This window comes from Salvia hispanica, chromosome 4 (assembly GCF_023119035.1).
Source record: "Salvia hispanica cultivar TCC Black 2014 chromosome 4, UniMelb_Shisp_WGS_1.0, whole genome shotgun sequence".
Classification (NCBI taxonomy): domain Eukaryota; kingdom Viridiplantae; phylum Streptophyta; class Magnoliopsida; order Lamiales; family Lamiaceae; genus Salvia; species Salvia hispanica.
This window is the reverse complement of record NC_062968.1, coordinates 443,008-467,449: the sequence shown is the minus strand read 5'-3', so window position 1 is coordinate 467,449 and position 24,442 is coordinate 443,008. Positions and strand designations below refer to the sequence as shown.

The 24,442-nt window shown below is 35.0% G+C and overlaps 3 protein-coding genes, 1 long non-coding RNA gene and 1 other non-coding gene across 6 annotated transcripts; 1 reads left to right on the top strand and 4 right to left on the bottom strand.

The window, feature by feature from the left end:
* Positions 1–3,399: 3,399 nt before the first annotated feature.
* LOC125219297 lies at positions 3,400–5,295 on the bottom strand. Of its 2 annotated transcripts, none has more exons than XM_048121238.1 (3): positions 4,698–5,295; positions 3,824–3,885; positions 3,400–3,754 (listed from the first exon to the last, which is right to left on the bottom strand). In XM_048121238.1, exons 1-3 carry the CDS (start codon positions 4,801–4,803, stop codon positions 3,554–3,556), a joined length of 369 nt encoding a protein of 122 aa, XP_047977195.1. In that variant the 5' UTR covers positions 4,804–5,295; the 3' UTR covers positions 3,400–3,553. The 2 variants fall into 2 exon arrangements, with proteins under 2 accessions (XP_047977195.1, XP_047977196.1); XM_048121239.1 differs by having other exon boundaries at positions 3,400–3,751; positions 4,698–5,294.
* A 67-nt stretch (positions 5,296–5,362) lies between these two features.
* LOC125218554 lies at positions 5,363–5,867 on the bottom strand. The gene is made up of 2 exons (XR_007175976.1): positions 5,685–5,867; positions 5,363–5,619 (listed from the first exon to the last, which is right to left on the bottom strand). It is a non-coding gene; the product is annotated as an uncharacterized LOC125218554 (long non-coding RNA).
* A 111-nt stretch (positions 5,868–5,978) lies between these two features.
* LOC125224474 (transcription initiation factor TFIID subunit 4b-like) lies at positions 5,979–9,969 on the top strand. The gene is made up of 14 exons (XM_048127877.1): positions 5,979–6,173; positions 6,298–6,406; positions 6,879–7,135; positions 7,235–7,330; positions 7,409–7,454; positions 7,544–7,857; positions 8,162–8,292; positions 8,372–8,465; positions 8,571–8,694; positions 8,802–8,869; positions 8,941–8,997; positions 9,106–9,246; positions 9,337–9,405; positions 9,482–9,969. Exons 1-14 carry the CDS (start codon positions 6,138–6,140, stop codon positions 9,848–9,850), a joined length of 1,911 nt encoding a protein of 636 aa, XP_047983834.1. The 5' UTR covers positions 5,979–6,137; the 3' UTR covers positions 9,851–9,969.
* A 291-nt stretch (positions 9,970–10,260) lies between these two features.
* Positions 10,261–16,025, bottom strand: LOC125224387 (F-box/LRR-repeat protein At3g03360-like). The gene is made up of 5 exons (XM_048127783.1): positions 15,195–16,025; positions 12,796–12,945; positions 10,999–11,718; positions 10,646–10,789; positions 10,261–10,527 (listed from the first exon to the last, which is right to left on the bottom strand). Exons 1-5 carry the CDS (start codon positions 16,023–16,025, stop codon positions 10,261–10,263), a joined length of 2,112 nt encoding a protein of 703 aa, XP_047983740.1.
* Positions 16,026–22,366: 6,341 nt separating this feature from the next.
* Positions 22,367–22,437, bottom strand: TRNAG-GCC. The gene has a single exon. It is a non-coding gene; the product is annotated as a tRNA-Gly (tRNA).
* Positions 22,438–24,442: the final 2,005 nt, after the last annotated feature.

Sequence of the window (24,442 nt, the reverse complement as noted above, 5' to 3'; positions counted from 1 at the left end):
CCTCAACTTGTATAGAAATTAAATAACACATCTTCGAGATATGTACTCAAATTTATGATCATGTAATATTAATTATCAATGCTTTGTTAATTATATTACTACCTTATATCATGTACTAATGAAAATTGTGGTACAAATAAAATGTAGTACTATATGTTTCATTGTTTTTAACGAAAATTGCATAGCCTTGCTGAATTAGATGCGATAAGAGTTCAGTTACAACTTTACAGAACATTTTCCGCCTTAATACAATGGAAAACGCGACAAATTTCCAACCTAGAAATATGTGGAGATAATCTTTTCCATCCGCATAATAGATATTGCGACAAAGTTTCAACCTATAAATTATTGAACTTTTTCTCAAAGAGATGCGACTTTATATCAGTATTAACTATTCCAGGTATACAGCAAAGCATACCCACAGAATTACAATAGAAAAATATAATGATATACAAATTAATAATATTTTTTAAAAATATGTAAATTGTGGAGTATATCACTTATATGGGAATTTAACCAAAAATTATAAGTACCTTTTTAATTGAAAAATAGTAAAATGTGAATAAAATTGTAGTGGTAGGAATTGTAATTATGCATAATTACTTGGGTGTAAAAAGAGAAGGGGAAAAGGTGTGCGATCCACATCATCAGGGCCCACAGGAATGAGGTCGTCCACTGGCAGTGGAGTCCACGTCATCAGGTGGGTTAGATTTCTCTTATATATTAATGGGAAAAATTTTAATTTAAAATTATTTAATTTATTATTAATGTGGGGATTGAAAAGGCAAATAAAATCATATAGTGGCAATGGGATCCGCTTTTTTAGGTTGCGTTTCGCCGCATATGCACTTTCTCTCCCCTTTTCTTTCTTTGTCTATTCACTTAAATTGTTCATAGATAAAAAATATACATAATTTTATTTTGAGATAAATTTTCCTACTTATGCATCTTGAGCTTCGTCATGTGGAAAATATAATTTTTTATAATTAAGGGACAATTTAAAAACCTTGATATTTAATGATACTTACAATAGGTGTAATAAAACATTATAGACATTGTAATTTAATTGTATTAGTGCAAATATCTTTCTACAAAACATAGTAATGAAAAGTAAAATATTATGATTGACAAAAAGCAACCTAGTTAGTAGACGTTTTTCTCCATTGAATAGGTTGAGAATTTGAGTCGCCACGGGATAATTAAGAAATTATTATTGATTATTTCTTTATATATAAAAGAGTAAGATACTACAGGATACTATATCATCATACAATAGTCCATATATATGGATTATTTGATTTGGTGGATTAGACAAAATTTAATGACTTAATATTTTGCGAGTTGAGTGGATTATGTAAGATATAGAACTAGTCTTGCCTTAAGTATAATAAAATATTTTTTATTAATTTCAGATAAATTCAAATTCGATGCCAATTTAATCTTAAGAAAGGTAAGATACAATGTTATTCTACCATAGTCCATATATTTGATCATATTTCTGAGTAACCTAACATTGCGTAGATTTTAAAATCATGATTTGCCAAAGTATTGAATTTTCAATATAGATACGACGAATGTATCTATTCCACACATGCTAAACAAATCACATCAAAGCAAACAAGCAACAGTTATTCCTCTAGAGAAAAAGATAATCGAAGATTATATTCTGATTTCTTCTATCACATTTTCTTGTCATCTTTTTGTGTTTTAGATATAGATATTTGATCTTGAATAGTTGTATTATATCGCTTTACTAATTGCAAAACAATGATGAGTTTAGGAAAACAAGGTAAAACAATAGTATAACAAACATATAGTAATACTCCATAATTTATCTTATATCTCATTTTATCATTTTAGAATATTTGATAAGCTCACATTTTACTAATTAAATTCATTCACACTTAATTATAAAATTAATATATAAAAATGTAACCCATATTACACTTTCATCTGTATTTTTCTTATAACTCATGCTAGTCCCACTTGGCGCATTTAACGGCGGACGAAGAGAATAATTTTCAAACATATCAAAGTTAGTGACAACCCTTAAATAAACGACATAAGATAAATTGTCTAATTATCGAGATAGTACTTTTTTAAAAAAAAAAATCAACGTACAATAGCACATATTGTCGAGTGAATAGTAGAAAACTATCTATTCCAAAATTTCGAAAATTGGCCTCTATCCTTAAGTATAGGTGTGGGCTATGATTACTCGACACAATACATTGGTAGAAAAACTAAGTTTACAATATTGACTTGATCTTGAAGTAAATCACATATGTTTGTCTATTCCAAGCTTATCATATATCCATACACATACCTAATCATCAAGTCTAATTAAATTTGTCACCTCACTTGATAGCAAGTCCACTAGTTCAATTTGTGTGCAATATAGTTTTGACTATTGAGAAATCACGAGTGAGTCATGTAAAATGATGCACTATTTTGGGTGGCTAAGCTTGAAAGAATTGTTCCCACTACTTCCATTTGCCACAAAATTTGGGATGGTCTTGTCTTATAGTAATGTACTATACACTTTTTTTAAATATCATCTCACCTTTTCCATTTTCTTTGTCACACTTCAGCTTTGATTGCATGCATCCTATTAAAATTTTGATTCGATTTCTACTTGGATAGTCTCAAATTTCATGACCCTCAAAATAGTTGTTCTTACTCCCCCGTCCCATAAAAATAATCACATTTTCCATTTTGATACACCATTGCTCGTCATGTTTTTTCTTAAGCGTCTCTATAGAACATAAAAAAATGTGGAATACACAATCATCATATATTGTGGATAACACAATCAAGTTGAGTTTATCATTTTTTTGGCCAAATGAAATTTATATAGTTTGAACCAAGAGATTTTTGAATGACATCCCAAATACCCAATTCCAACTATTCAGCCAACCAAATATTCTTCAATCAATGCAAATTAGTTAATAAATGTTCCACTATAAAATCTAATTTAGTAAAGATATGGATACCAATTAAGTGATGGAGACAAACACATATCAAACCCAATTTACAGAAATTGAATAAATCTAAGAAATCTATGGAGTAGTTTTATTAGAATTTCTTGATATTAATTTTAAAACAAACAGGAACAACAAAGAAAGATAAATGGATTAGTCATAAGTTTATAGCTTTAGCTTGAGCCAAATTTCAATTTCTCATATTTAGTTAATTAAAGAATATAATATTTTTTTATAAAATTATATTTATAGCATAAAATTATAAAAATAGCCCAATTAAAGCCCACCAATCCAACCAATTTTAACCCACCAGGCCCGACCAAGGCCCATTCCTATCTGGAAAATTAACCTATCATATTTTATTATCTCTTCGCTTATTATTTTATTTCTCTTCACTGATCACCACTATTCAAACATATTAAAGTGTGAAACAAACTTTCACTATACAAGGATTCGTACAAGATGATGATCCTCTACAGTCTACACCAAAGTGTTATACAAAACTAATATCCAAAAAACATAACCTAATTATCCACCTAGGAACAGAATATGCTACTACATGCTTCATCACTTTAAGGAAACTCACCACGCTTCGCTTCACTGGGAGGAGGAGAAGGCCCCGGCATGTAAGGCATCAGAGGAGTGCCGTGCTGGATCGGACCGGGTCTTATGGAAGCTGTCGAGCTTGGAATTGGATCAATAGGGCGGTAGTCTTCCAAGTGAACATTGCCCTCAACGTCTGCAGCTTTGCTAGGATGATCCATGTCTTGCTGCTGAATAATAGAAGACTTGTCATAACCACAAATGAAAAGATTGAAAGATCTAAGCTTAAGTGACTGTACCTTAACCTTCCTTCTTTTTATCGTCAAAGCCATAGCCTTCACGCGGCCTATTGAAACCATACCTGAATACGGTAGGAGAAGTGTGAAGGAAACAAATTGTAGCATTCACCACTTAGTTTAGTTACATAGTTATCAAATATGCTGCATTAGAGTGCAAACTAATGAAAACTACCTTCCTTTTCTCTATGGAATCAGACTATGAATCTAAGTTAATTCCAAGAAGGCAAGAACACTTAATTTGTTTCAGCACTTTATTGATTCACTAAAGCCAATATCTGGGTTGGTTGAGTTCAATCTTGTGATTATCTTTTCAAAACAAGACGAGTCATCCCAAATAATATAGCTCACAAAATGAACTTAGCAATCATCTAGGATTATAATTTCAAGATTGGCATAGGAACTGCAAAACAAAGAAATGAGCTTTGATCCAAAAAAGGAGATTAAAAAATTGATCTAAACTCAGCACCACAGAACTGCGTTTCGACAAAGTTTGTAGAGAATCTCAAATGCAGAGAAGGTTTTCTTATGCTGAAATTTGCAAAGGAATGAATATGCAATGACTTAACAAGTTCTTTTCAAGAAATTTCCATCTCCAATTTTCCCTCTTCCAAATTACAACTTCTCTCATGATCCTCCATAACCTTTTTTTTACAAATTCCTGAAGCACCTAAAGCAACACAGTCAATTTGATCCACCCATAGCTCCAACCTTATCTCAAATAGGCCAATTACATGAACAATTACTATATCAGTGAGACATCAACCAAACTAATCATACACAAAAGAGATCTGCAAAATCAACATGTTCATACACATAGATTTGTTCAATTTTTTAGAAACTAATGCTGCAAACAGAAGAGTAAAAAAAGGTTTACCTGGATTGATGATAGTTCCTTCTTTGCTCGGAGAGCTAAGGTACAAAAAGGCAGCTGCCCCCATCACCATCAACAACAACATGAACAAGACGCCAAAACTCCTCATTATCACAGTAGCTGGTTTCAATTTTCTCTCAAAGCAACAAAATCCACAAGTATTTCAAAGCAAAAGTCCTCAGCAGCAGAGTTTCGTCTCCGTTTCTAAAATTCAAAAAGCCCTAAAATCGACCAGAAAATCCGCGGAGATAACAAGGCAGAAATTGGCACAATCCCCAAATGCAAGCATACATACAACCATAATACAACATCATAAATTAAATAGGCGATCGAAGCATATGGAAATCAAATAAAATAGCATAATTTAGCTGAAAAATCATGTGCGTTCGTTGTCATGGCGCCACTGCTACAGGGATTCTAGTTGGGGAAGTAATTGAAATTGAAATTAATTGAGCTTAGCTGCAGAAGAGGAGTAAATGCGGATGAATGAATCGGTAGAAGAGAAATAAATGCAGAAATTGCGGTGGAATTCGAGCCCTTCCTCCGCCATTGATTGCCTCTGCCTCCATTAGCACTCTTCCCTGTGCTCCATTTCTTTCATTTTCTCTTTTTCTTTTAGATTTATTAATTTTATTTAAATTTAGATAAAAGAGTATTAAATAAATAAATTTCGAAGATCTCACATTCACAATCACATATAAACACAATATACATTTAATTTGCATTCTAAATCACTCAAGTTGGGAAAAAAATGATTGCTACAAGAGAACAAAAATACACAATGTTTAGCAAGAGCGGCAACGATCTACAAACTTCCACAACGAACTAGTTCTCCGTGTTTGTCTGCTCTTATTCAGCATCTCCCACAGCACGTGGACATCCTCGTACTCACATGACTTCACGTCGCGCTGCAATTTTATGTGTCCTGCAAATCCGATCGTCCACAAATTACGTCATGCGGGATATAAATATAAATTAAACGGGGAGAACCTGAAGATTCACAAAGACCGATCTTTCTCGAAAATTTGGTCCAAGCTTTCCTCATTGGTGTGATCATTTTGTTCCAACACTTCATTGTCATCTTCAAATATCACGATTTTTAGGATTGATTGTTGAATTTTAATCAATCCCAATGTTCAAGGATTGAGACAAATCAATGAGTTTCAATCATATCCCTTGACAACGAAAAACAAAAATGAAAACTGTGTGTTTTGACTTTGAAGATCTGATTGAAAAATCTGGCATTATCTCCGTCGAGAAGGCCGGAGTTATCGGCGGCGGCGGCCGAAGCAAAACCGTCTAATTGAGAACCGATTTTCAGCCTCATCGTTTTTTTTCATTTTGTTTCTTCACTTTCTCAAAATTCCTTCCCACTCTACATAAATTCTTCCATTAAGCCCTAATTTGTGCAATAGAAAGCGATCGGTCTCCGATTCCACTATAATGGACGACATCGCGATATTCCTCGATGAAGACGAGGTGAATTCCCCGCCCTAATGATATACTCGCACTCATCTTGGCATCTATTTGAGTTGTTCAGCAATGGCGATTTCTTTTTCTTTTTTTCTTCTGTTTTTGATGTGGCGTCTTGATTGTTTGGCAGGATGAAACAGCGTATTCCGCGGCGGACGTGGAGGCTTACGCAGCAGGATTTGGCAGAGTATTAGAAGGGGATACTTCGACATCGCAGCAGCTCTGTGATCGAAATGCCGGTAATGGTTGGGTAAATTATCAGAGTCGTCTTTGTTTTTTTAATTGTTTGATTTATTGATGCAATTTCTGGTATTGTTGTGGCTATTCAAGATCACTATTTAGCTTTAGGGATTTCAATTGAAGTTTCCCTAAAAATGCCTTGATCTACGAGGTGATGGATCGTAGAAATTCGTCGTGAGGCTTAGGTTTATATTCATTTTTGAGATCTTAGAATGTGGTATATTTAGCTCGACTGGATTCACAAATTATGTGTAACAGTTATACAAAAACACTCCTTTTTCAATAACCATTTTATTGTGAGGATATGACCATTTTATAGTGTTCTCAGTTTTTGACAAAGCATGAAAGATGATTCATATTGTAACTGAGGACTAAGTGTACCTGTTTCTCTAGTGATCTATGGTTCAATATTGATTACCTTTTAAGTATTGTTAAGAATTTTCCTCTTTCATCCGGCTGCCTTATTTCAAGGAAGCAGTGCTACTTCCGATCATGCTGGCAATGCTACTTCCCAAAGCGGGCAAGATATTATGTCTGCGAGGGATAACTCCTCCCATGCCGCCTCCTCAATAATTGCTAGTCCACACATGAGAAGTAGCTGTCAACAGCCCGGTACCGCATTCAAATTGAAAAATATGGTTCCCGTTGGCAGACTGGTTTCCATCCTACAACCCCAACTTGACCAGGACAGAGCTTTGATACTTCAGACTCTTTTGCGGAATCTAAAGGTAGTCTCAAATTCTTTGTTACTAATGAGCCTAGTCTCTCGTCAAGAACAGCCATATCATAGTAGTTTTATGTCCTGACAACAACATTTCTGTCTCCAGAGAAAGGAGATTCCTGTAGATGTAGTTTTACAGCGTATGAGAAGTCTTATTGGAGACAAGATGTTACGACCGGTCCTACTCAATCTGCAGGGTGAGGTATGCCGTGATTAAGTGTTTTATGGTCTATTTGGATCCATGAGTGTAGACTGATCAACTGCAGAAAATGAAAACCAGGGTGCTACTTACTCACAGATTGCTGCTCTCAATCAAGTTCAATCAGGTGGTGCAAATCCTTCTTTTAGCCAACCTAATCAAAAGTTGCTCCAAAATTACCTCTTATGCTAACAAACCTGTTTGATTTTTCTGTAGCACAACTTCCAACAGATGTGAGCATAAGCAACAATGAAGCAGCAAAATCATGTGAGGCGGAGAGGGAAGCAGATTTGCATGGAGCACAAGTAGGCCAGATGTCAACCTCCACGGATAATAAGCAGCAGCATATGCAATCCCCACCGGGATCTTTTTCAACACATATAAGTTCCTGGAGAAGTAGGCAGTTATCCACAACAACTGGAAATATGGCAAACATGAATCCCAACATAGCGACACTACAAATTCAAGCCCAGCGGCCATCATCCACCAGCGAAAAGCAGAAAGCTACTGTTTCTCCATCCATGACTCATGTAAAGAAAAAAAAACAATCAAATAAGCAACAAAAATCCCTGTTCTCCATCCATTATGTTTTTATTACTGTTTCTTTCATCTATCTTGATCTGTTTGATGAGATTCAAATGTAATTTCTGGGTCAGTTCCTTGTAACTATGGAACAGCTGAGGTGTTTTCATGCATTTGATACTCATCCTGCTAAAATACATTTTGTTAAACATCCTCCTCTTTTAGTAAATTGCATTTCAAGCTTGTTGTATTTTATTCTTTTATGCTTATTACTATTCCATCTTTTGTATGATTTCTTTCCCATCTTGTCAGTCAAGCACTCGGCTGCATCCTCTGACCGCTACTGTTGGTACTCAAAATGAATCAAATGCTTCCCCCGAAAAGCCTCCTCTGGCAGGCCAGAAGAAGCCAATGACAGCATATGGTTCTTTACCTCCATCAAGGTGATGTAATTTATTAACATATATCAGATCATAATTACTCTCTATTTAGTAGTGAATTCTCATAAACATATTATGACAGTAAGAAGCAAAAAGTGTCGGAATCCCTTGCTGATCAATTTCAAAGCATTGAGCATCTCAACGATGTTACTGCAATAAGCGGAATCAATCTGAGTGTAATCCCTTCTTTAAAATATTCTACTTCAGACACGATTATGTTTCTATCCATCCCTCCCCCTTGTTTCTGCTCTTAGTTCTTGGTCTTTTAATTACATGAACAGGAGGAGGAGGAACAACTCTTTTCAGGATCCAAGAAAGACAGCCGGGTTTCAGAGGCGGCTCGACAGATAGAAGAAAAGCTGATATTGCAGAAGATTCCACTTCAGAAAAAAATGATTGAGATAAGTCAGTATATGCTTACTAAACATACGTTGCTTGTTTTGATAAGTTGCATTTCTCTTATTTTGCACCATTAAGGTTACTTGTATTGTAATATCCATGCTTCCTGGCAGTGACGAAATCTGGTTTGAAGAATATGACTTCCTGGCAGTTGCAAAGTCTGGAGCGATGCTTATCCTTGGTGAGTTGTGTGACTTGTGATAGCTGCAATTGTGACTTACTTATATATCTTCGTGGAATATTGCATTTTAGGCCGTGGAAGAGAGAATGCACAGAATCCTATCAACTGCTATCAGATTTTCGAAACAGGTTACTTTCCAATCTGCACTTTCTACTGCGATGTGCCTTTGAAATAGAAATGTGTAGGTATGCATCTTCATAAAGAATTCTACAGTAATCTGTCCGAATCCTTTGCAGCGAGTCGATATAGAGAAGACAAGGCACAAGATCACTGTCACCTCTGATGTTCAGAAAGAGGTCATGGCCATAAATCGTAAAGCTCGTGAAGAATGGGAGAAGAAACAGGCTGAAAATGAAAAGTCACAGAAACTGAAGAAAGTAAACACCAACTCCTTCCATTTTTCATTTATGTTGTTTTTGCAGATTGCGCGTGAACTATATATGCATCTCGATTTTGGTCACTTGCAGCTTAATAGTAAAGAATCTAAATATATCGATGCTGATAAGAAGGATGATAAACATGAGAAATCAACAAAGGTATTGATACTAAAAATCCAGTAATGAGCATGTGATTTGTAATATAGCAAGATCTGAAACCTATGCTGTTTTTCAGGTTAACATGGACGAAGCTAACAAAATGCGCGCTAAAGCTGCAAATGTTGCTGCTGGAGCTGCTACTGGAATAAACGATATTACATCAAGATGGAAGTTAATGATTGAGGCCAAGCAGAAAGAGGGCAGATCTCACACTTCATCTGGTCCTCATACTAACAGAGACGTGCGACAAAAGCCTCTAGCATCCTCTACTAACGGAGACATGGGACGAAAGCCTCTAGCATCATCTACAATAAGCACCAGGGATCAAGCTAGCATACCACCACAGGTGGCTCGGACCATTTCAGTTAAGGATGTGCTTGCCGTGTTAGAAAGAGAGCCTCAAATGTCAAAATCGACACTGCTCTACCGCTTATATCTGTCATAAGGCCAGTTATGCTAGTCTGTTGAAAGTTGTCCAGTTACCGCTTATAACTGTCATAAGGCACAGAGAGATGTTCTTGTGATTAATTTCATTATATTTGTATAGAATTAGCAATAAACAGATTGGATTCTTTGATTTTACTTAAAAGTTAAATCTAGTTTTGGACATAACGAGGCCCGCATCACTACCTCTTTAGTATGATCCCCTAAACGAAAGAACAGAGCTTATACGCGCGGTCGAACACTTTCTAAGTTGTATAGGTATAGGTTACCTGGACTTGCTAACAACCCGAGTTAACGATTTTGGCAGAAAGAGGATGAACACCGAGTAGTTGCTATGAGTTTAATAATGAGATTACTTTTCCAGACCAGAATCCATGCAATAAAATAACGATTGTACTAATAAAAAATCCATTAGTATTGTTTACACTTGAAAAACTTGAGTTGAACTTGATGAGATAACTGAACTTGAAGCTGTTCCAGGTGGTCCCTATGAGCTTGTACCACAGCCTCACTCATAACCGGAGCACAAGTATTTGTTTTTTGAAATTCATCGCAACTATCTGAAAAATATGTCATTGATTTGATGATATCGGTCGCACAAGACCCTTGAAACTTCACGGTTTTGAGATGTTGGTGTGGACATGTTTCTCGTGGTGCATCGTCAACAAAGTACAGAAACTGCATAGATCCATATATGCAAGAAGGCAAGTTAGCAAGGAAAAGATGACATTTTATAGTACATGCTACTTTACTAAAAAATTGATCAAACTTCAATTATTTACAACAATATACCAACCTCAATCGTGAATCTTTGAAGACGAGGACATGCTGATATTACAGATGTTATCGGCAAGAAACATCCGTGCTCATATGGTGAGCTCTGTGTAATGATCAACACTTTGAGATTAGGCATCTGAGTGAAGCCTTTCCTCAAAAGCTTCTGCCACATTAAGACAACCAATGAACCATCATCACTATCATCATCATGTATATATATGGCTTCTTACATGCATATTAGAAAAAATAAAACATCACCTTATTAGGGTATGAGAGATACAAGATAAGTATTTTGAGTTGGGAAGTAAAGCAAGATACTGCAGATGGAAAATGATGCATTATATAACTTAGATTTTCAATCCCAAGACTTGCCACAATAAGTCTTGGAACATTCTCGAACCATAGTTGCTCCGGTCTTGCATCAACAATAACTATAGAGAGATTTGGAGCAGAAATGTTGATAACGGATTCGTTAATGTCGCATAGACTTATTTGGAACTCCTCCAACATGAGGGTTGTACCGACGACATGAACATCCGACGTCAACGAGGATTTTGTGATTCGTAATTTCCTCAAAACAGGGCAGTTTTTTAAGAACAAGGAGATGTCTTCACCACTTATTGTCAGACTACTCAGTGACAACGTTTCGAGATATTTCATCGGTCTCATCCCTCCCACCGAATCTCCCAACACAACTGCATGCTCTTTACTCCAACAACACAAGTCTAAATCCAACTTCTTAACTTGTCTCGACCACACAAATTCGAGCCATTTGGTGAATGTGCTTTGTGCTGACTTGTTTACGTAAAAACAGATTTTGAACCGTTTCACGAAAGTGGCTTGATGCGATTTCAGAACCGAATTTACCATTTTGACATTTTTGCACGTCTCCGCTTCCCATGAAGTGTGCTCGATTTTTGCGTTGTCAATACAACTAGTGAATCTGAGACGAGAAGTGTGCTTCCACAAATCCGACCATCGGTGAGAAAGAAGGCTAGTGGCCGCAACATCTCGCATCGATAGGTAAAACAATACGATGAAGATGATGTCGTCGGGTAACTCGCTTATCCGATCAACAACTCCCTTATCACACTGTATTAACCAAACACACTTTAATTAACTAACAACACTCAATTTACAATACTAGCTAATCATATACTTATATATAGAGTTACATGATTTTAAATTAGGTGTGAAATAAAAAAGCTAACCTGTTTCTTTTCCTTTTTCATATGTTGCCAATTTGAGTCCGTTCCGTCCATCAATTTCTTCTCTAATTAAACTATGTTTTGTAAAAACTAAAAAGTTGTATACAAAACCTAGGAACAAAATATATGTAAAATAGCAGTGTGATTTGAGCAAAAAATCTAAGACTCGAATTTTAAAATTTGGTTCGATTATTTCACTTAAAATATAGAGTTAAATCAAATATTTTTCCCTGGTAGTTAGGGAAACTAGTAAATATATTTTATGCAGAGATATTTTATTTTTTGTTGACATAGGGATGGTGTTGTTTGAGTTGAACATAAGAATTAGTACTATGGAAACCTACTTCTTACAATGAACATCAAACTGGAGTTTAACTTGAAACTGGAGTTGAACTTGTTGACATAATTGGGCTTTAATGATTTGATATAGGTTGTCTTCTTTTGGAAGTGCAGTCCAAGTATTTATTCTTTGAAATGCATAGCTTTCCGAAACATATGTCACCGATTGGATGATATTAGCCGCGCAAGAACCTTCAAACCCTAACTTTGTGGATTTTTTATAGTAATAGTACATTGTTGCACCTCCGCGTATGTGAAAATGCATAAAAATAACCAGTTAGCAAAGAAAATATGGCCGAAAAAATCACAAAGTTTGATCAAATTTTATGATTTTAAAAAGTAGTCTATTATATCGCGACATTGACTTTTTTCTAATTGTCTCATCAATTTGAAATTGGAGGAAATTGTGCGTGACATGGAAGCTGAAATCCATGGCACTACAAAAGCCATGAATTTTAGTCTGAAACATATGTACTAGAATATAAGATTAGGCTTCCAAATCATATAAGAAAATTGTCAAATTGGCCATATTTGAAAGTTGAGATTGACATAAATTGAGCACACTTTGTAATTTTTCCGACAATATATCCATAAAGTTACTATACAAAAATATATACTATACCAAAATGAACTTCTGAAGACGAGGACATGCTGATATTACACGAGTTGTTCCCAAAAGAAAGGTGTGACCATCCTTGTACTTATAAGACTTATCTTCAATTACCAGTGTCTTGAGATTAGATAGTTGAGGAAACCCTTTCCTCAAAACCTTCTAGAAAATTAAGACAGCCAATGAAAAATCATCATATGTATTCTATGTATATAAGAAAATTACGCATTAGAACTCGTGTGGTAATGTCTAACCTCGTAGCATAAGATTGTTAAGGTAAGTTTTTGGAGTTGGGAAGTTAAGCAAGATATCATAGAACAAAAGTGGTCCACAATGTATCCTTGAGTTATGAGTCTAAATTTTGCATCAACAAGCTTTGGAACATTCTCGAACCGCAGCTTCCTCGGTGCTGCATCAACACTAACTATAGAAAGACTTGGGGCAGATATAGTGATGACATCCGAACCGTAACATCTACATATCTCAAGACTCTTCAACGCGAGGGTTGCGCCGCTAACATGAACATCAGACGTCAAAGATGAGTTTGTGATTGACAGTTGCCTCAGCCAAGGACAGTTTCCGAGGAACAAGGAGATGTCTTCACCGCTCATTTGCATACCTCCGAGACACAAAGTTTCGAGACATTTCATAGGTCTCAAATCTCCTAACGCAACTCTATGCTTTGCCTAGCAAAGGAAGTCTAATTCCAATCTCTTGACTCGTCTCGACCACACAAATTCTAGCCATTTGGTGACTTCGCTTTGTGCTGACTTGTTTATGTATAAACAGATTCTGAACCGTTCTAGGAAGAGGGCTTGATGCGATTCTAGAGCTGAATTAATCATTTTCACGCGATGGCACATCTCCTGGATTTTAATGCTATTGATGCCGGAAAAGTCAAGATTATGAGTGTGCTTCCATAAATCTGACCATCGAGGTGAAAGAATAGTAGTGGACGCGGCTTCTCTCGTGGATAGGAAAGACAGTATGTTGGAGATGATTTCATCGGGTAATGCACTTATCCTATCATCCGTAAACCCTAAACCCTAAACCACAATATACATCAACATAATCACATAAACCCTAAACCAAAATCAATTTTCAATAAAAATTAGAATAAAGCTATACTACTTCTACATATTAGAAGAAACAGAATGAATTAGAATTATGGAAACATACTAAAAGTCTAAAACAAATAAACATCAAACTGGAGTTGAATTTGAAACTGGAGTTGAACTTGTTGACATAATTGGGCTTTAATTTGTCTTAGGTTGTCTTCATTCATAAGCGCAGTCCAAATATTTAATTTTTGAAATGCATCACTTCCCGAGATATATGTCACCGATTGGATGATATTCGCCGCACTAGACCCTTGAAACAATAACCTTTTGCATTTTTCATAACATGTTGTTGATCTGCCTTGGACAATGTCAAAATACTGCATATGTAAGAAAGCATCAAATAATTAGTTAGCAAAGAAAATATGACATTTCTTGATAAAATCGGAACCACCAAAACCGTCAAATTGATGGTTTACGGATCGGAACCGCCAAAACTGGTTATGAACCGGAACCCGAGCCGCGGTTTTGTACCCCAAGCCCGAACGGGCAAATCCCTTGTCAATTTGGGCCGGTTACGGTTCCATTATTTGGGGAACCAAAACCGGTAGATTTTGCCGTAAATACCACAAAGTTTGGTCAATTTCATGACTTTCAAAAAGAGTCGATTATATCATAACTTTGACATTTTTTTGTCTCATTAATTTGGAAGTGAAGGAAATTGTGCGTGACATGGAAGCCCAAATCAATGGCTTTTATGCAGATTTGTATTATCATTCACAAAAGCAATGAATTTTAATCTGAAAAATACTCTCCAGATCATACACAATTTCCCCCTAAATCTGAATTAATGGGATAATTGAGATTAATGTCAAAGCTAATACATAATTGGTTATATTTGAAAGTTGAGGGATTGACCACACTTTATAATTTTTCCGACAATATACCCATAAAGTTATTATACATGCTACTTTACTAAAAATATATACCAAAATGAAAATCTGAAGACGAGGACATGCCGATATCACATGTGTTGCTGCCAAAAGACAGGTGTTATCATGCGTATAAAAATCCCTATCTGCAATGATCAACGTCTTGAGATTGGATAGTTGAGGAAACCCTTCCGTCAAAAGCTTCTGCCAAATTAAGACAACCAACGAAGAATCATCACAAATAATATTATACGTATATAAGAAAAAAAATTCTCCGTCCATGAAAAATAGTCTCGTTCATTCATTTGGTTCGTCCACCAAATTATTTACATATGTAAATTTTCTCACCAATCACGCATTACATGTATGAGACTATTTTCCATAAACGTAGCGAGTATTTAATTTTTTTAAAATGTCTAACCTTATAGCAAAAGATGGATAAGGCAAGTTTCTGGAGTTGGGAAGTTAAGCAAGATATTGCAGAACAAAAGTGGTCCTTAGTATAGCTTGGAGTTGTGATTCTAAATTTTGCAACAACAAGCTTTGGAACATTCTCGAACCGCAGCTTCTTCCCTGGTGTTGCATCAAGACTAACTACAGAAAGATTTGGGGCAGAAATGGTAATACCGAAATCCCGATCGTTGCATCTTCTTAAATCAAGATGATTTAACGCGAGGGTTGCGCCGCTGACATGAACATCAGACGTCAAAGATGAGTCTATGACACACAGTTTCCTCAATAAAGGACAATTTCTAAGGAACAAGGAGATGTCTTCACCGCTCATTTGCAGACGTTTGAGACACAAAGTCTTGAGGCATTTCATAGGTCTCAAATCTCGTAACACAACTCTATGTTTTGCGCTTAGGCAAAGGAAGTCTAACTCCAATCTCTCAACTCGTCTCGATCCCACAAATTCAAGCCATTTGGTGACTGCGTTTTTTGCTGACTTGTTTATGTAAAAACAGATTCTGAACTGTTTCAGAAAGGGGGCTTGATGCGATTCGAGAGCCGAGTTGACTGCTTTGATGTGCTTGCATGTCTTCGCATCCCATGAGTCGTGCTCGATTTCAGAGGTCTTCATGCTTTTGTGGCCAATACTATTGATATCGAATAAGTCGAGATTGGGAGTGTGCTTCCATAAATTCAACCATCGGGGTGAAAGAACACTAGTGGACGCAGCTTCTCTCGTGGATAAGAAAGATAGTATGTTGGAGATGATATCATCGGGTAACGCACTTATCCTGTCAGCCATAATCCCTATATATATATCAAAATAATCGCGTAAACCCTAAACCCTAAACCACAATATATATAAACATAATGGCGTAAACCCTAAACCCTGAACCGCAATATATATCAACATAATCAAACACCTTAGTTAACAACAGTTGCCACACTGTATATTTTTTTTAAAAAGGCTAACCTCTTTGTTTTGCTTCTTCATACAGTTTGAGTCGATTCCATCCATCAATTTCTTCTTGTAAAGATAGAGTACAAGAAATTGTAAAGAAAAACGTAGGTCTGTATTTACAGAGAGATTTTATATAAGGGAAGATCTGTATATAAAAAATGAATTAATATATATGTCACATAATAATATACCAAAGTTAGCTTATTTATACAAAATTTATTTGTTAATTAATAAAGAGAATGGAAAACAATATCTAAAAGAATATTATTCCAGATTTGAATTCTTCTTCATTTTGGTTAAAGATTAAATTAGTGTTAGAAAAATCAAGAAACAATATTTGTCGTCACAAATACTTAATTTGGGAATAAATCAAATTATTTCAAGCACTTAAACCAAAATTATTAATGGCAATAGTCTTGAAATTCTATTCAATTAATTATAATATTTTCATGTTTTAGTGAGGTTTGAGTTATTGGATTAACAACAATTTGATCAAATTTTGTGATTTTAACAGCGGCGATTATCTATATTGGTAATAGAGTAGTATGTAGTGTAATAACTTTATTAAGAAATGCATGTTGCTCTAATTTTTGTTTTGCTATACTAAATTTCCCTTGACCTCTAATTCTTGTGTTGCTATAATAAATTCCCCTTAACCTTAAAGAAAATTTTCTCCATATTGCAGACATACAAATATGATATGCTTAGCAATCCGAAAATAATAATCAATTTTCAATACACATTAAAATAAAGCTACGTATACTACTTCTACATATTAGAAGAAACATAATGAATTAAGTACTATGGAAACCTACTGATACCCCTGAAAATCAATGTAGAGTTGAACTTGAAACTGGAGTTGAACTTGTTGGCAAAATTGGGCTTTAATTTGATTTAGGTTGTCTTCATTCACAAGTGTGGTCCAAGTATTTATTTTTGGAAACTCTTCACTCTCCGAAATATATGCCACTGATTGGATGATATTCGCCGCACAAGATGCTTGAAACACTAACTTTTTGCATTTTTCATAACATATTTTTGCACCTCTGCCTTCGACGACATTGTAATAAACCTGCATATGTAAGAAAGCATAGAATAGCTAGTTAGCAAAGGAAAATATGACATTTCCTAATAAAGTGAGGGCAAATTGCTGAAAAACTCACAAAGTTTGGTCAATTTCTAATCAATTTTGTGAGTTTCAAAATCATACGCAATTTCTCTCAAATCCGAGTCAATAGGATAACTGAGAAAATTGTCAAAGCTATATATAATTGGTTATATTTGAAAGTTGAGGGATTGACCACACTTTGTGGTTTTTCCGACAATATATTTAAAAATATACCAAAGACAACTTCTGAAGACGAGGACATGCCGATACTACATAAGTTGTTGTTGCTGCCAAAAGAGAGGTGTCTTGCTTGCCCTTATCTTGAATGATCAATGTCTTCAATTTAGATAGTTGCGGAAACCCTTTCCTCAAAATCTTCTGGCAAAGTAAGACAACCAACGAAAAAATCAGTACATATGCATTAAAACTTGTGTCATTCATAAATGAGACTAATTAATAGCGAATAATTAATGTCTAACCTCATGGAGTGAGGTAGATAAGGTAAGTGACCGGAGTTGGGAACCAAGGCAAGATATTGTAGAAAAAAAGTTGTTCATAGTAATTCGAGTTCTGATTCTAAAAATTGCGACAACAAGCTTTGGAACATTCTCGAACCGCAATTGACCTCGTCCTGCATCAACAAAAACTGTAGAGAGCTTTGGGGCAGAAATGCTAATATCGAAATCCCGACCATTGCGTCTACGTATATGAAGATGCTTCAACGCGAGGGTTGCACCGCTGACATGAACATCAGACGTCAAAGATGCCTTCGTGATAGACAGTTTCCTCAACAAAGGACAATTTCTTAGGAACAAAGAGATGTCTTCACCACTCACTTTCATACTCCTCAGACACATAGTCTTGAGATATTTCATAGGTCTCAAATCTCCTAACTCAACCTTATGCTTTTCACTCGGGCAAAAGAAGTCTAATTCCAATCTCTCAACTCGTCTCGACCCCACAAATTCGAGCCATTTGGTGACTGTGCATTGCGCTGATTTGTTTATGTAAATAAAGATTTTGAACCGTTTCAGGAAGAGGGCTTGATGCGATTCGAGAGCTGAATTAACCATTTTCACGTGCTTGCACGTCTCCGCATCCCATGAATTGTGCTCAACTTCAGTGGTTTTCTTGTCATTGTTGCCAATACTATTGATGTCTATAAAGTTGAAATTAGGAGTGTGCTTCCATGAATTCAACCATCGGGGTGAAAGAACACTAGTGGATGCAGCTTCTCTCGTAGATAGGAAAGACAGTATGGTGGAGATGATATCATCGGGTAACACACTTATCCTATCAGCCGTAATCTCTAAACCCTAAACATATATATAGATGCGTGATCAAATACTTACTAATTTACAGTAATAACTAATAATTAATTTCAATTTTGTATGTTAAAAATATCAACACAAACACAATCACATAAACAATAAACTCTAAACCACAATATGTATCAATATAATCAAACACCATTGTTAATAACAGTTGCCACACAATATATAATTTACAAAAAAGCTAACCTCTTCGTTTTGCTTCTTCATACCATTTGAGTCAATTCCATCCATCAATTTCTTCTTGTAAAGAGAGAGTGAAACAAATGGTAAAGAAAACTTAATCGCTTAAACGGAAAAGATTCACTAACATCTTTATATTTAATGAGAGATTTTGTCTAAGGGGGGAACTATTTACAAAAAAGGAATTAGGATATCGCATAGTAATAAGTAAGCTTATATATACCAAATTTATTTGTTAATTAATAAAAAGAATGGAAGACAATATCTATAAAAATATTATCCCAGATCTGAATTCTTCTCCATGTTGGTTAAGGATAGAAAAAGCAAGAAAATATATTTGCCGTCCATCACAAATAAATTTGGGAATAAATCAAATTATTTAAAGCATATTCTATAGATATATAAGATCTATATTACTTGACACAGTTCACTTTTTCCATTTTTGGTAGTGGATCTCATATTCCACTAACTTATTCCTACTCACATTTATTATAAAACTAATACTTTAAAAGTAGGACCTACATCCCACCAACTTTTTCAACACACTTTCCATTACATTTCTTAAAACCCGTGCTAGGTAAAACCGTGTCAAGTATTCGGGGACGGAGGGAGTATCTATTGCCTTGAAATTCTAATTTAAAATGTCATGTTTTAGTAAGGTCTCATACTGGACTAACAATAATTTGATCAAATTTTGTGATTTTGGCAATAGAGTAGTATGAAAAATAACTTTATTGAGAAATGCATGTTTCTCTTATTCTTGTATTGCTATACTAACTTTCACTTTAAATTCCACAAAATTTAATGGGGTTTGTCTTTAGGTTTAGTATGGAACTTCTTAGATATCCTCATAAAAAAGGGTGATGCAATATATTTACAAAAAAAATGATTAATTGTAGAATTGCAAAGGGATTATATGTTACACATATATAAATTGAATAATAATATATATTTTTGATGAAAGGTTAACTACAGACCGAACATCAGTACATATTAATTGTTCGTCAATGAGACACAAACATATTGACTCTCTTTTCAAAAATGATTATCACTACATTAGCATCACTTCCCCATTCATCAATGGACTTAAAAAACTCGATTTCAACTTGATGAGATAAATGTTGTTGGAGATGATCCATTTGCTCCCTATGAGAATGTACATCATCCTTACTCATAGCCGGAGTACAACGTTTTATTTCTTGATATGCATTGCAACAAACTGTAATATAGGTCATTGATTGGATGATATCGGTCGCACATGACCCTTGAAACTTCATCGTTTTGATGTATTGGTGTGGACATCTTTCAACATTTGGTCCATTTTTAAGACTCCTCTCATTAAACTGCATATACGTAACAAGGCATAATTTACTAAAAACTTCGCGTGATAGGCTGGAATTTGACCAAATTTTGGAACAACATTAATATACAAACCTCAAACTTGAAATTCTGAAGACAAGGGCATGCCAATATCACAGATTTTAGTGGCAAGAGACATCCGTGCTCATACAACGAGCTCTCTTTAACGTACAACTTCTTGAGATTAGGCATTATCGGAAATCCATTCCACGAAAGCTTCTATCAAATTAAGACAACCAATCAACCATCATCATATATATGTATAAGAGGAAAAAAAAACATTTAATTTAATTTGTGATTGTTGTTTTTCTTACCTTAGGGTATAAGTAGAGAGAAAAGACAAGTTTCTCGAGTTGGGAAGTAATGCAACTTACTGCAGAAGTAAAATGTTGCATAGTATATCTTGCACTGTAAATTGCAAAATTTACCGCAACAAGTCTTGGAACATTCTCGAACCATAGCTGACCTGGCCTTGCATCAACGCTAACTAGAGCAAGATTTGGAGCGGAAATGTTAATAAAAGATTCCCTGATGTTGCATTTTCGTATCCGAAGCTCCTCCAACACGAGGGTTGAGTCGCAGAATTTAACTTCAGACGTCAAATGCGAGCCTTCGATGGCCAATTCCCTCAACAAGGGACAGTTTTTCAAGAACAAGGAGATATCTTCACCGCTCATTATCAGACTTCTCAGAGACAAAGTCTTGAGATGTTGCATAGGTCTAATCTCTCCCAACAAATCCCCCAACACTAACACATGCTTTGAGCTATTGTCACATATGAACTTCAACTTCAATCTCTCGACTTGTCTCGACCACACGAATTCTAGCCATTTGGTGACTGTGCTACGTGCTGAGTTGTTTATGTAAAATTGGATTCTGAACTCTTTGAGGAGAAGGGCTAGATGCGATTCGAGAACCGAATTCACCATTTTGACATTCTTGCACGTCGAAACGTCCCATGAATCGTGCTCGATTTCAGTGGTTTTCTTGTTGTTGCGACGATTAGTGTCGACAAAGTCGAGATTAGAAGTGTGCTTCCACAAATTCAGCCATCGGCGGGAAAGAATGCTAGTGGAAGCAGCTTGTCTCAAGGGTAGGAAAGAGAGTATGATGTAAATGATCTCATCAGGTAACTCACTTAACCGATCAACCACTCCCTTATCACACTATAAATACATATATCAACAATTGTCAATTTAAAATGATAATCATCAACATTTTTTATGCATAAATTTGAGCTACAGTTAGCAATAAAAAGCTAACCTCTATCCTTCTTTTCTTACGCTTGTGTTTTTCGCAGGGCTCCTGCTGGTTTGAGTTGGTTTCATCCATCAATTTCTATACAAAATCATGAAATGTTAAGAAAATGGAAGGATTGTTTAACTCATAATTCCAATTCAAATGCTAACTAATGTTGTAACAAGGATTAAAATAATATATGTTTTACAAAATCGAACAGATTACAGATATGAATTATATGAAAATGATGTGAGATTCGAAAAAAAAAAACCTGATCAGAAGAGCGACAGATTGGTTTCTTGGTGTGTTAATCAATTGGATAAACTAGCCCTAATCTTAATTATATTAGTACTCCATATGAAATAGTTATTTATAGAGAGGGATAGTATGCATTTGTGGCTGATGGGATGGGCCTGCTAGTGATTTGATTCCTAATTACTAAAATGATTCATTTTGATAATTTTGGAATCTGTTGACTAATTATAAAATTAAGAAAGTATTCTGAATCTGATAATTTTGGAATCCATTGACTAATTATAAGAGAATTAAAAAGGTATAATTCCAAAATTCTGGAAAAATTAATGTAAAATTTGATCAGGGTTGATTTTCTCCACTTGAACCTATGTGTTCTTTTTAAGTTTTGTGTGTATAAAAATTACATGAGTTTGTGTTTTCGTATGAAAAATAATGAATTAATTAGTTTTAACTTTCTATTTAGTGATCAGATTGAACAAGGTTCACTTTGGACCGAGACCAAGTACAAAAAGAGAAATACAAAGAAATGTTTTCAATTTAAAAAAAAAAAACTAAAAGTAGATAATCAATTTCAAACTTATTGTACGAATGAAATGAGATTTTAAAATAAAACATAAAGTACTCAGACAGATTTTACATTTCTGCATAATTATCAGAAATTAGGATTAACCCAATAATCCCTTGAAATAATCATCATAGTACTTAGATGCACCAGCCGGGAATCGAACCCGGGTCTGTACCGTGGCAGGGTACTATTCTACCACTAGACCACTGGTGCCTGTGGTCTTAGTGCTTCTTTATATCTTATTTCACGGATGAACCGTGGTTGCTCGACGAGAACATGATCAATAGGCTCGTAATCTGAGCCGTTGTTGGATTGAGTTTAGGCTCATATAAGAAGATTCTTAAAATTGGTTATCAACTTGACCATAATACTAGTGTTGTCGCACCTATGTTGGAACTTGGAAGTACTCTTTTCTCATTGTCAACGTGTTCACTATAGCAAGAATAAAGCGTGACTAATATGAAATCGATGACAAAATATTACAGGTCCCCTCGTGGTCTTTAAGAGAAATAATCCGCGATCAGTAGTTGGTCTGCCGCTTCTCAATCTCTATGTATGTATGTATGTCTTACAATGACTATCATTAACCTCTCGAGCCCCAGTTGACGCATCACTATCGCACCCGCATTAGTCATTCGGAAAACTATGCACAAACTTAGTATTTGACCAAACTTGTAAAAAAGTTTTACTAGATTCGACAAAGTAAAAGAAGACCATCGTCAACTTATTCGATGAATTGCGAAAGATTGAATTCTTAACAAATTCAAAAAAAAAGGCGGGAATAAAACTTGTTCAAGATCGAGATTTATTAAATTATTTTTTTACTCTCATTACTAGGAATAAATTTGTCTAGGGTGGTTTATCAAGTATGCTTTTTAAATTTCTTGCTATTGATTACATATATTATTTTATGCCTAATTTATATTTGTCTCTTTCTAAACACAGTAGTGATCATATTCTCGGCAATTATATTCCAAAAATGTAAATTTTCAATTAAATAATTTGGTTCATGATATAAAATTACTTTCAAATAAAAATAAATATCATGTAATAAATGAAAAAAGTTCCAATAATAAAAAAAAAATCAATTTTCAATATACAAGTAGGGCATCAAAATAAAGGCTACACTATTGTATTAGAAAAAATGCATTAATATTGTGAAAAGTTTAATGAGAGGAGATGAACTTGAAACCTTAGTCGAATTTGAAACAAGAGTCGAACTTGATGACGTAATTGGGTTATAAGTCGTGTAATAAGTTGTATCTGGTGCTCCTTAGTCACAAGTGTAGTCCGAGTGACAGTATTTATTTTGTGAAATGCATCGGTCTTCGAAATATACGCCAATGATTGGATGATATTCCTCGAACAAGACCCATCAAAGTGTAACACTCTGAGATGTTGGTGAGATGTTGGTGTGGACATCTTTTGCCTTTGGAGTTACTTTTTCAATGGCAAGAAACTACATATATCTATATATGTTATCATTAGTCAAATTAGGACTTACATTAGCACCAAAATCTTAATTGATTTCAAAATTTGAACAAATCAAGAGTTTAATTATTTACGAACGAAATTTAAAGCTAGTAGACAAAAATTTAGGAATTTATAGGAAAATTTTAATAAAGTATATGTACCATGAAAGTGAAGTTCTGAAGATGAGGACATGCTAATATTACACGCGTTACTGGCATGAGACAGTCGAACTCGTACACTTCCCTAACTGCAACGACCAACTCCTTGAGACTTGGCATTTTAGGAAACTCTTCCTCCAAAAGCTTCTACCAAATCAACACAATCAATGAATCATCATCGTCATCATAATCGTATTTCGATTTATGAGTGATGTCTAACCTTATGATATGAAACATGGAACGTAAGTTTTTGAAGTTGCAAAGTAAAGCAAGATACTGCAGAAGCAAAACGTTGCATAGTACGATATATTCGACATCTAATTCCAAAACTTGCCTCGGCAAGTTTTGGAACATTCTCGAACCATATCTCGCCCGGTTTTGCATCAACAGCAGCTATAGAGAGATTTGGAGCCGAAATTCTAACAACTTTTTCCTTGAGGCTACATCCACTTATTTCAAAGCCCTCAATAACTATGGTGTAAGCATGAACATCAAGTTTGCACCTATCTTTTTCCAATCTACAAAGCAATTCAAGCGCCTCAAGAGTACCTCCAGCTATAATGAAATATCTATTTTATTTTTATTAC

Excerpts from the sequence above, each read along its gene's own strand:
- LOC125219297 (XM_048121238.1), bottom strand. The coding sequence starts at position 4,803 with ATGAGGAGTTTTGGCGTCTTGTTCATGTTGTTGTTGATGGTGATGGGG. Across the intron at positions 3,886-4,697 it reads AGGAACTATCATCAATCCAG|GTATGGTTTCAATAGGCCGC; the intron begins GTAAACCTTTTT and ends TACCGTATTCAG. Across the intron at positions 3,755-3,823 it reads TAAAAAGAAGGAAGGTTAAG|CAGCAAGACATGGATCATCC; the intron begins GTACAGTCACTT and ends TCTATTATTCAG.
- LOC125224474 (XM_048127877.1), top strand. The coding sequence starts at position 6,138 with ATGGACGACATCGCGATATTCCTCGATGAAGACGAG. Across the intron at positions 9,247-9,336 it reads AGTCACAGAAACTGAAGAAA|CTTAATAGTAAAGAATCTAA; the intron begins GTAAACACCAAC and ends GGTCACTTGCAG. Across the intron at positions 9,406-9,481 it reads AACATGAGAAATCAACAAAG|GTTAACATGGACGAAGCTAA; the intron begins GTATTGATACTA and ends GCTGTTTTTCAG.
- LOC125224387 (XM_048127783.1), bottom strand. The coding sequence starts at position 16,025 with ATGGCTGACAGGATAAGTGCGTTACCCGATGATATCATCTCCAACATA. Across the intron at positions 10,790-10,998 it reads ATGTTCCAAGACTTATTGTG|AAGCTTTTGAGGAAAGGCTT; the intron begins GCAAGTCTTGGG and ends TTAATGTGGCAG. Across the intron at positions 10,528-10,645 it reads TTCAAAGATTCACGATTGAG|TTTCTGTACTTTGTTGACGA; the intron begins GTTGGTATATTG and ends GGATCTATGCAG.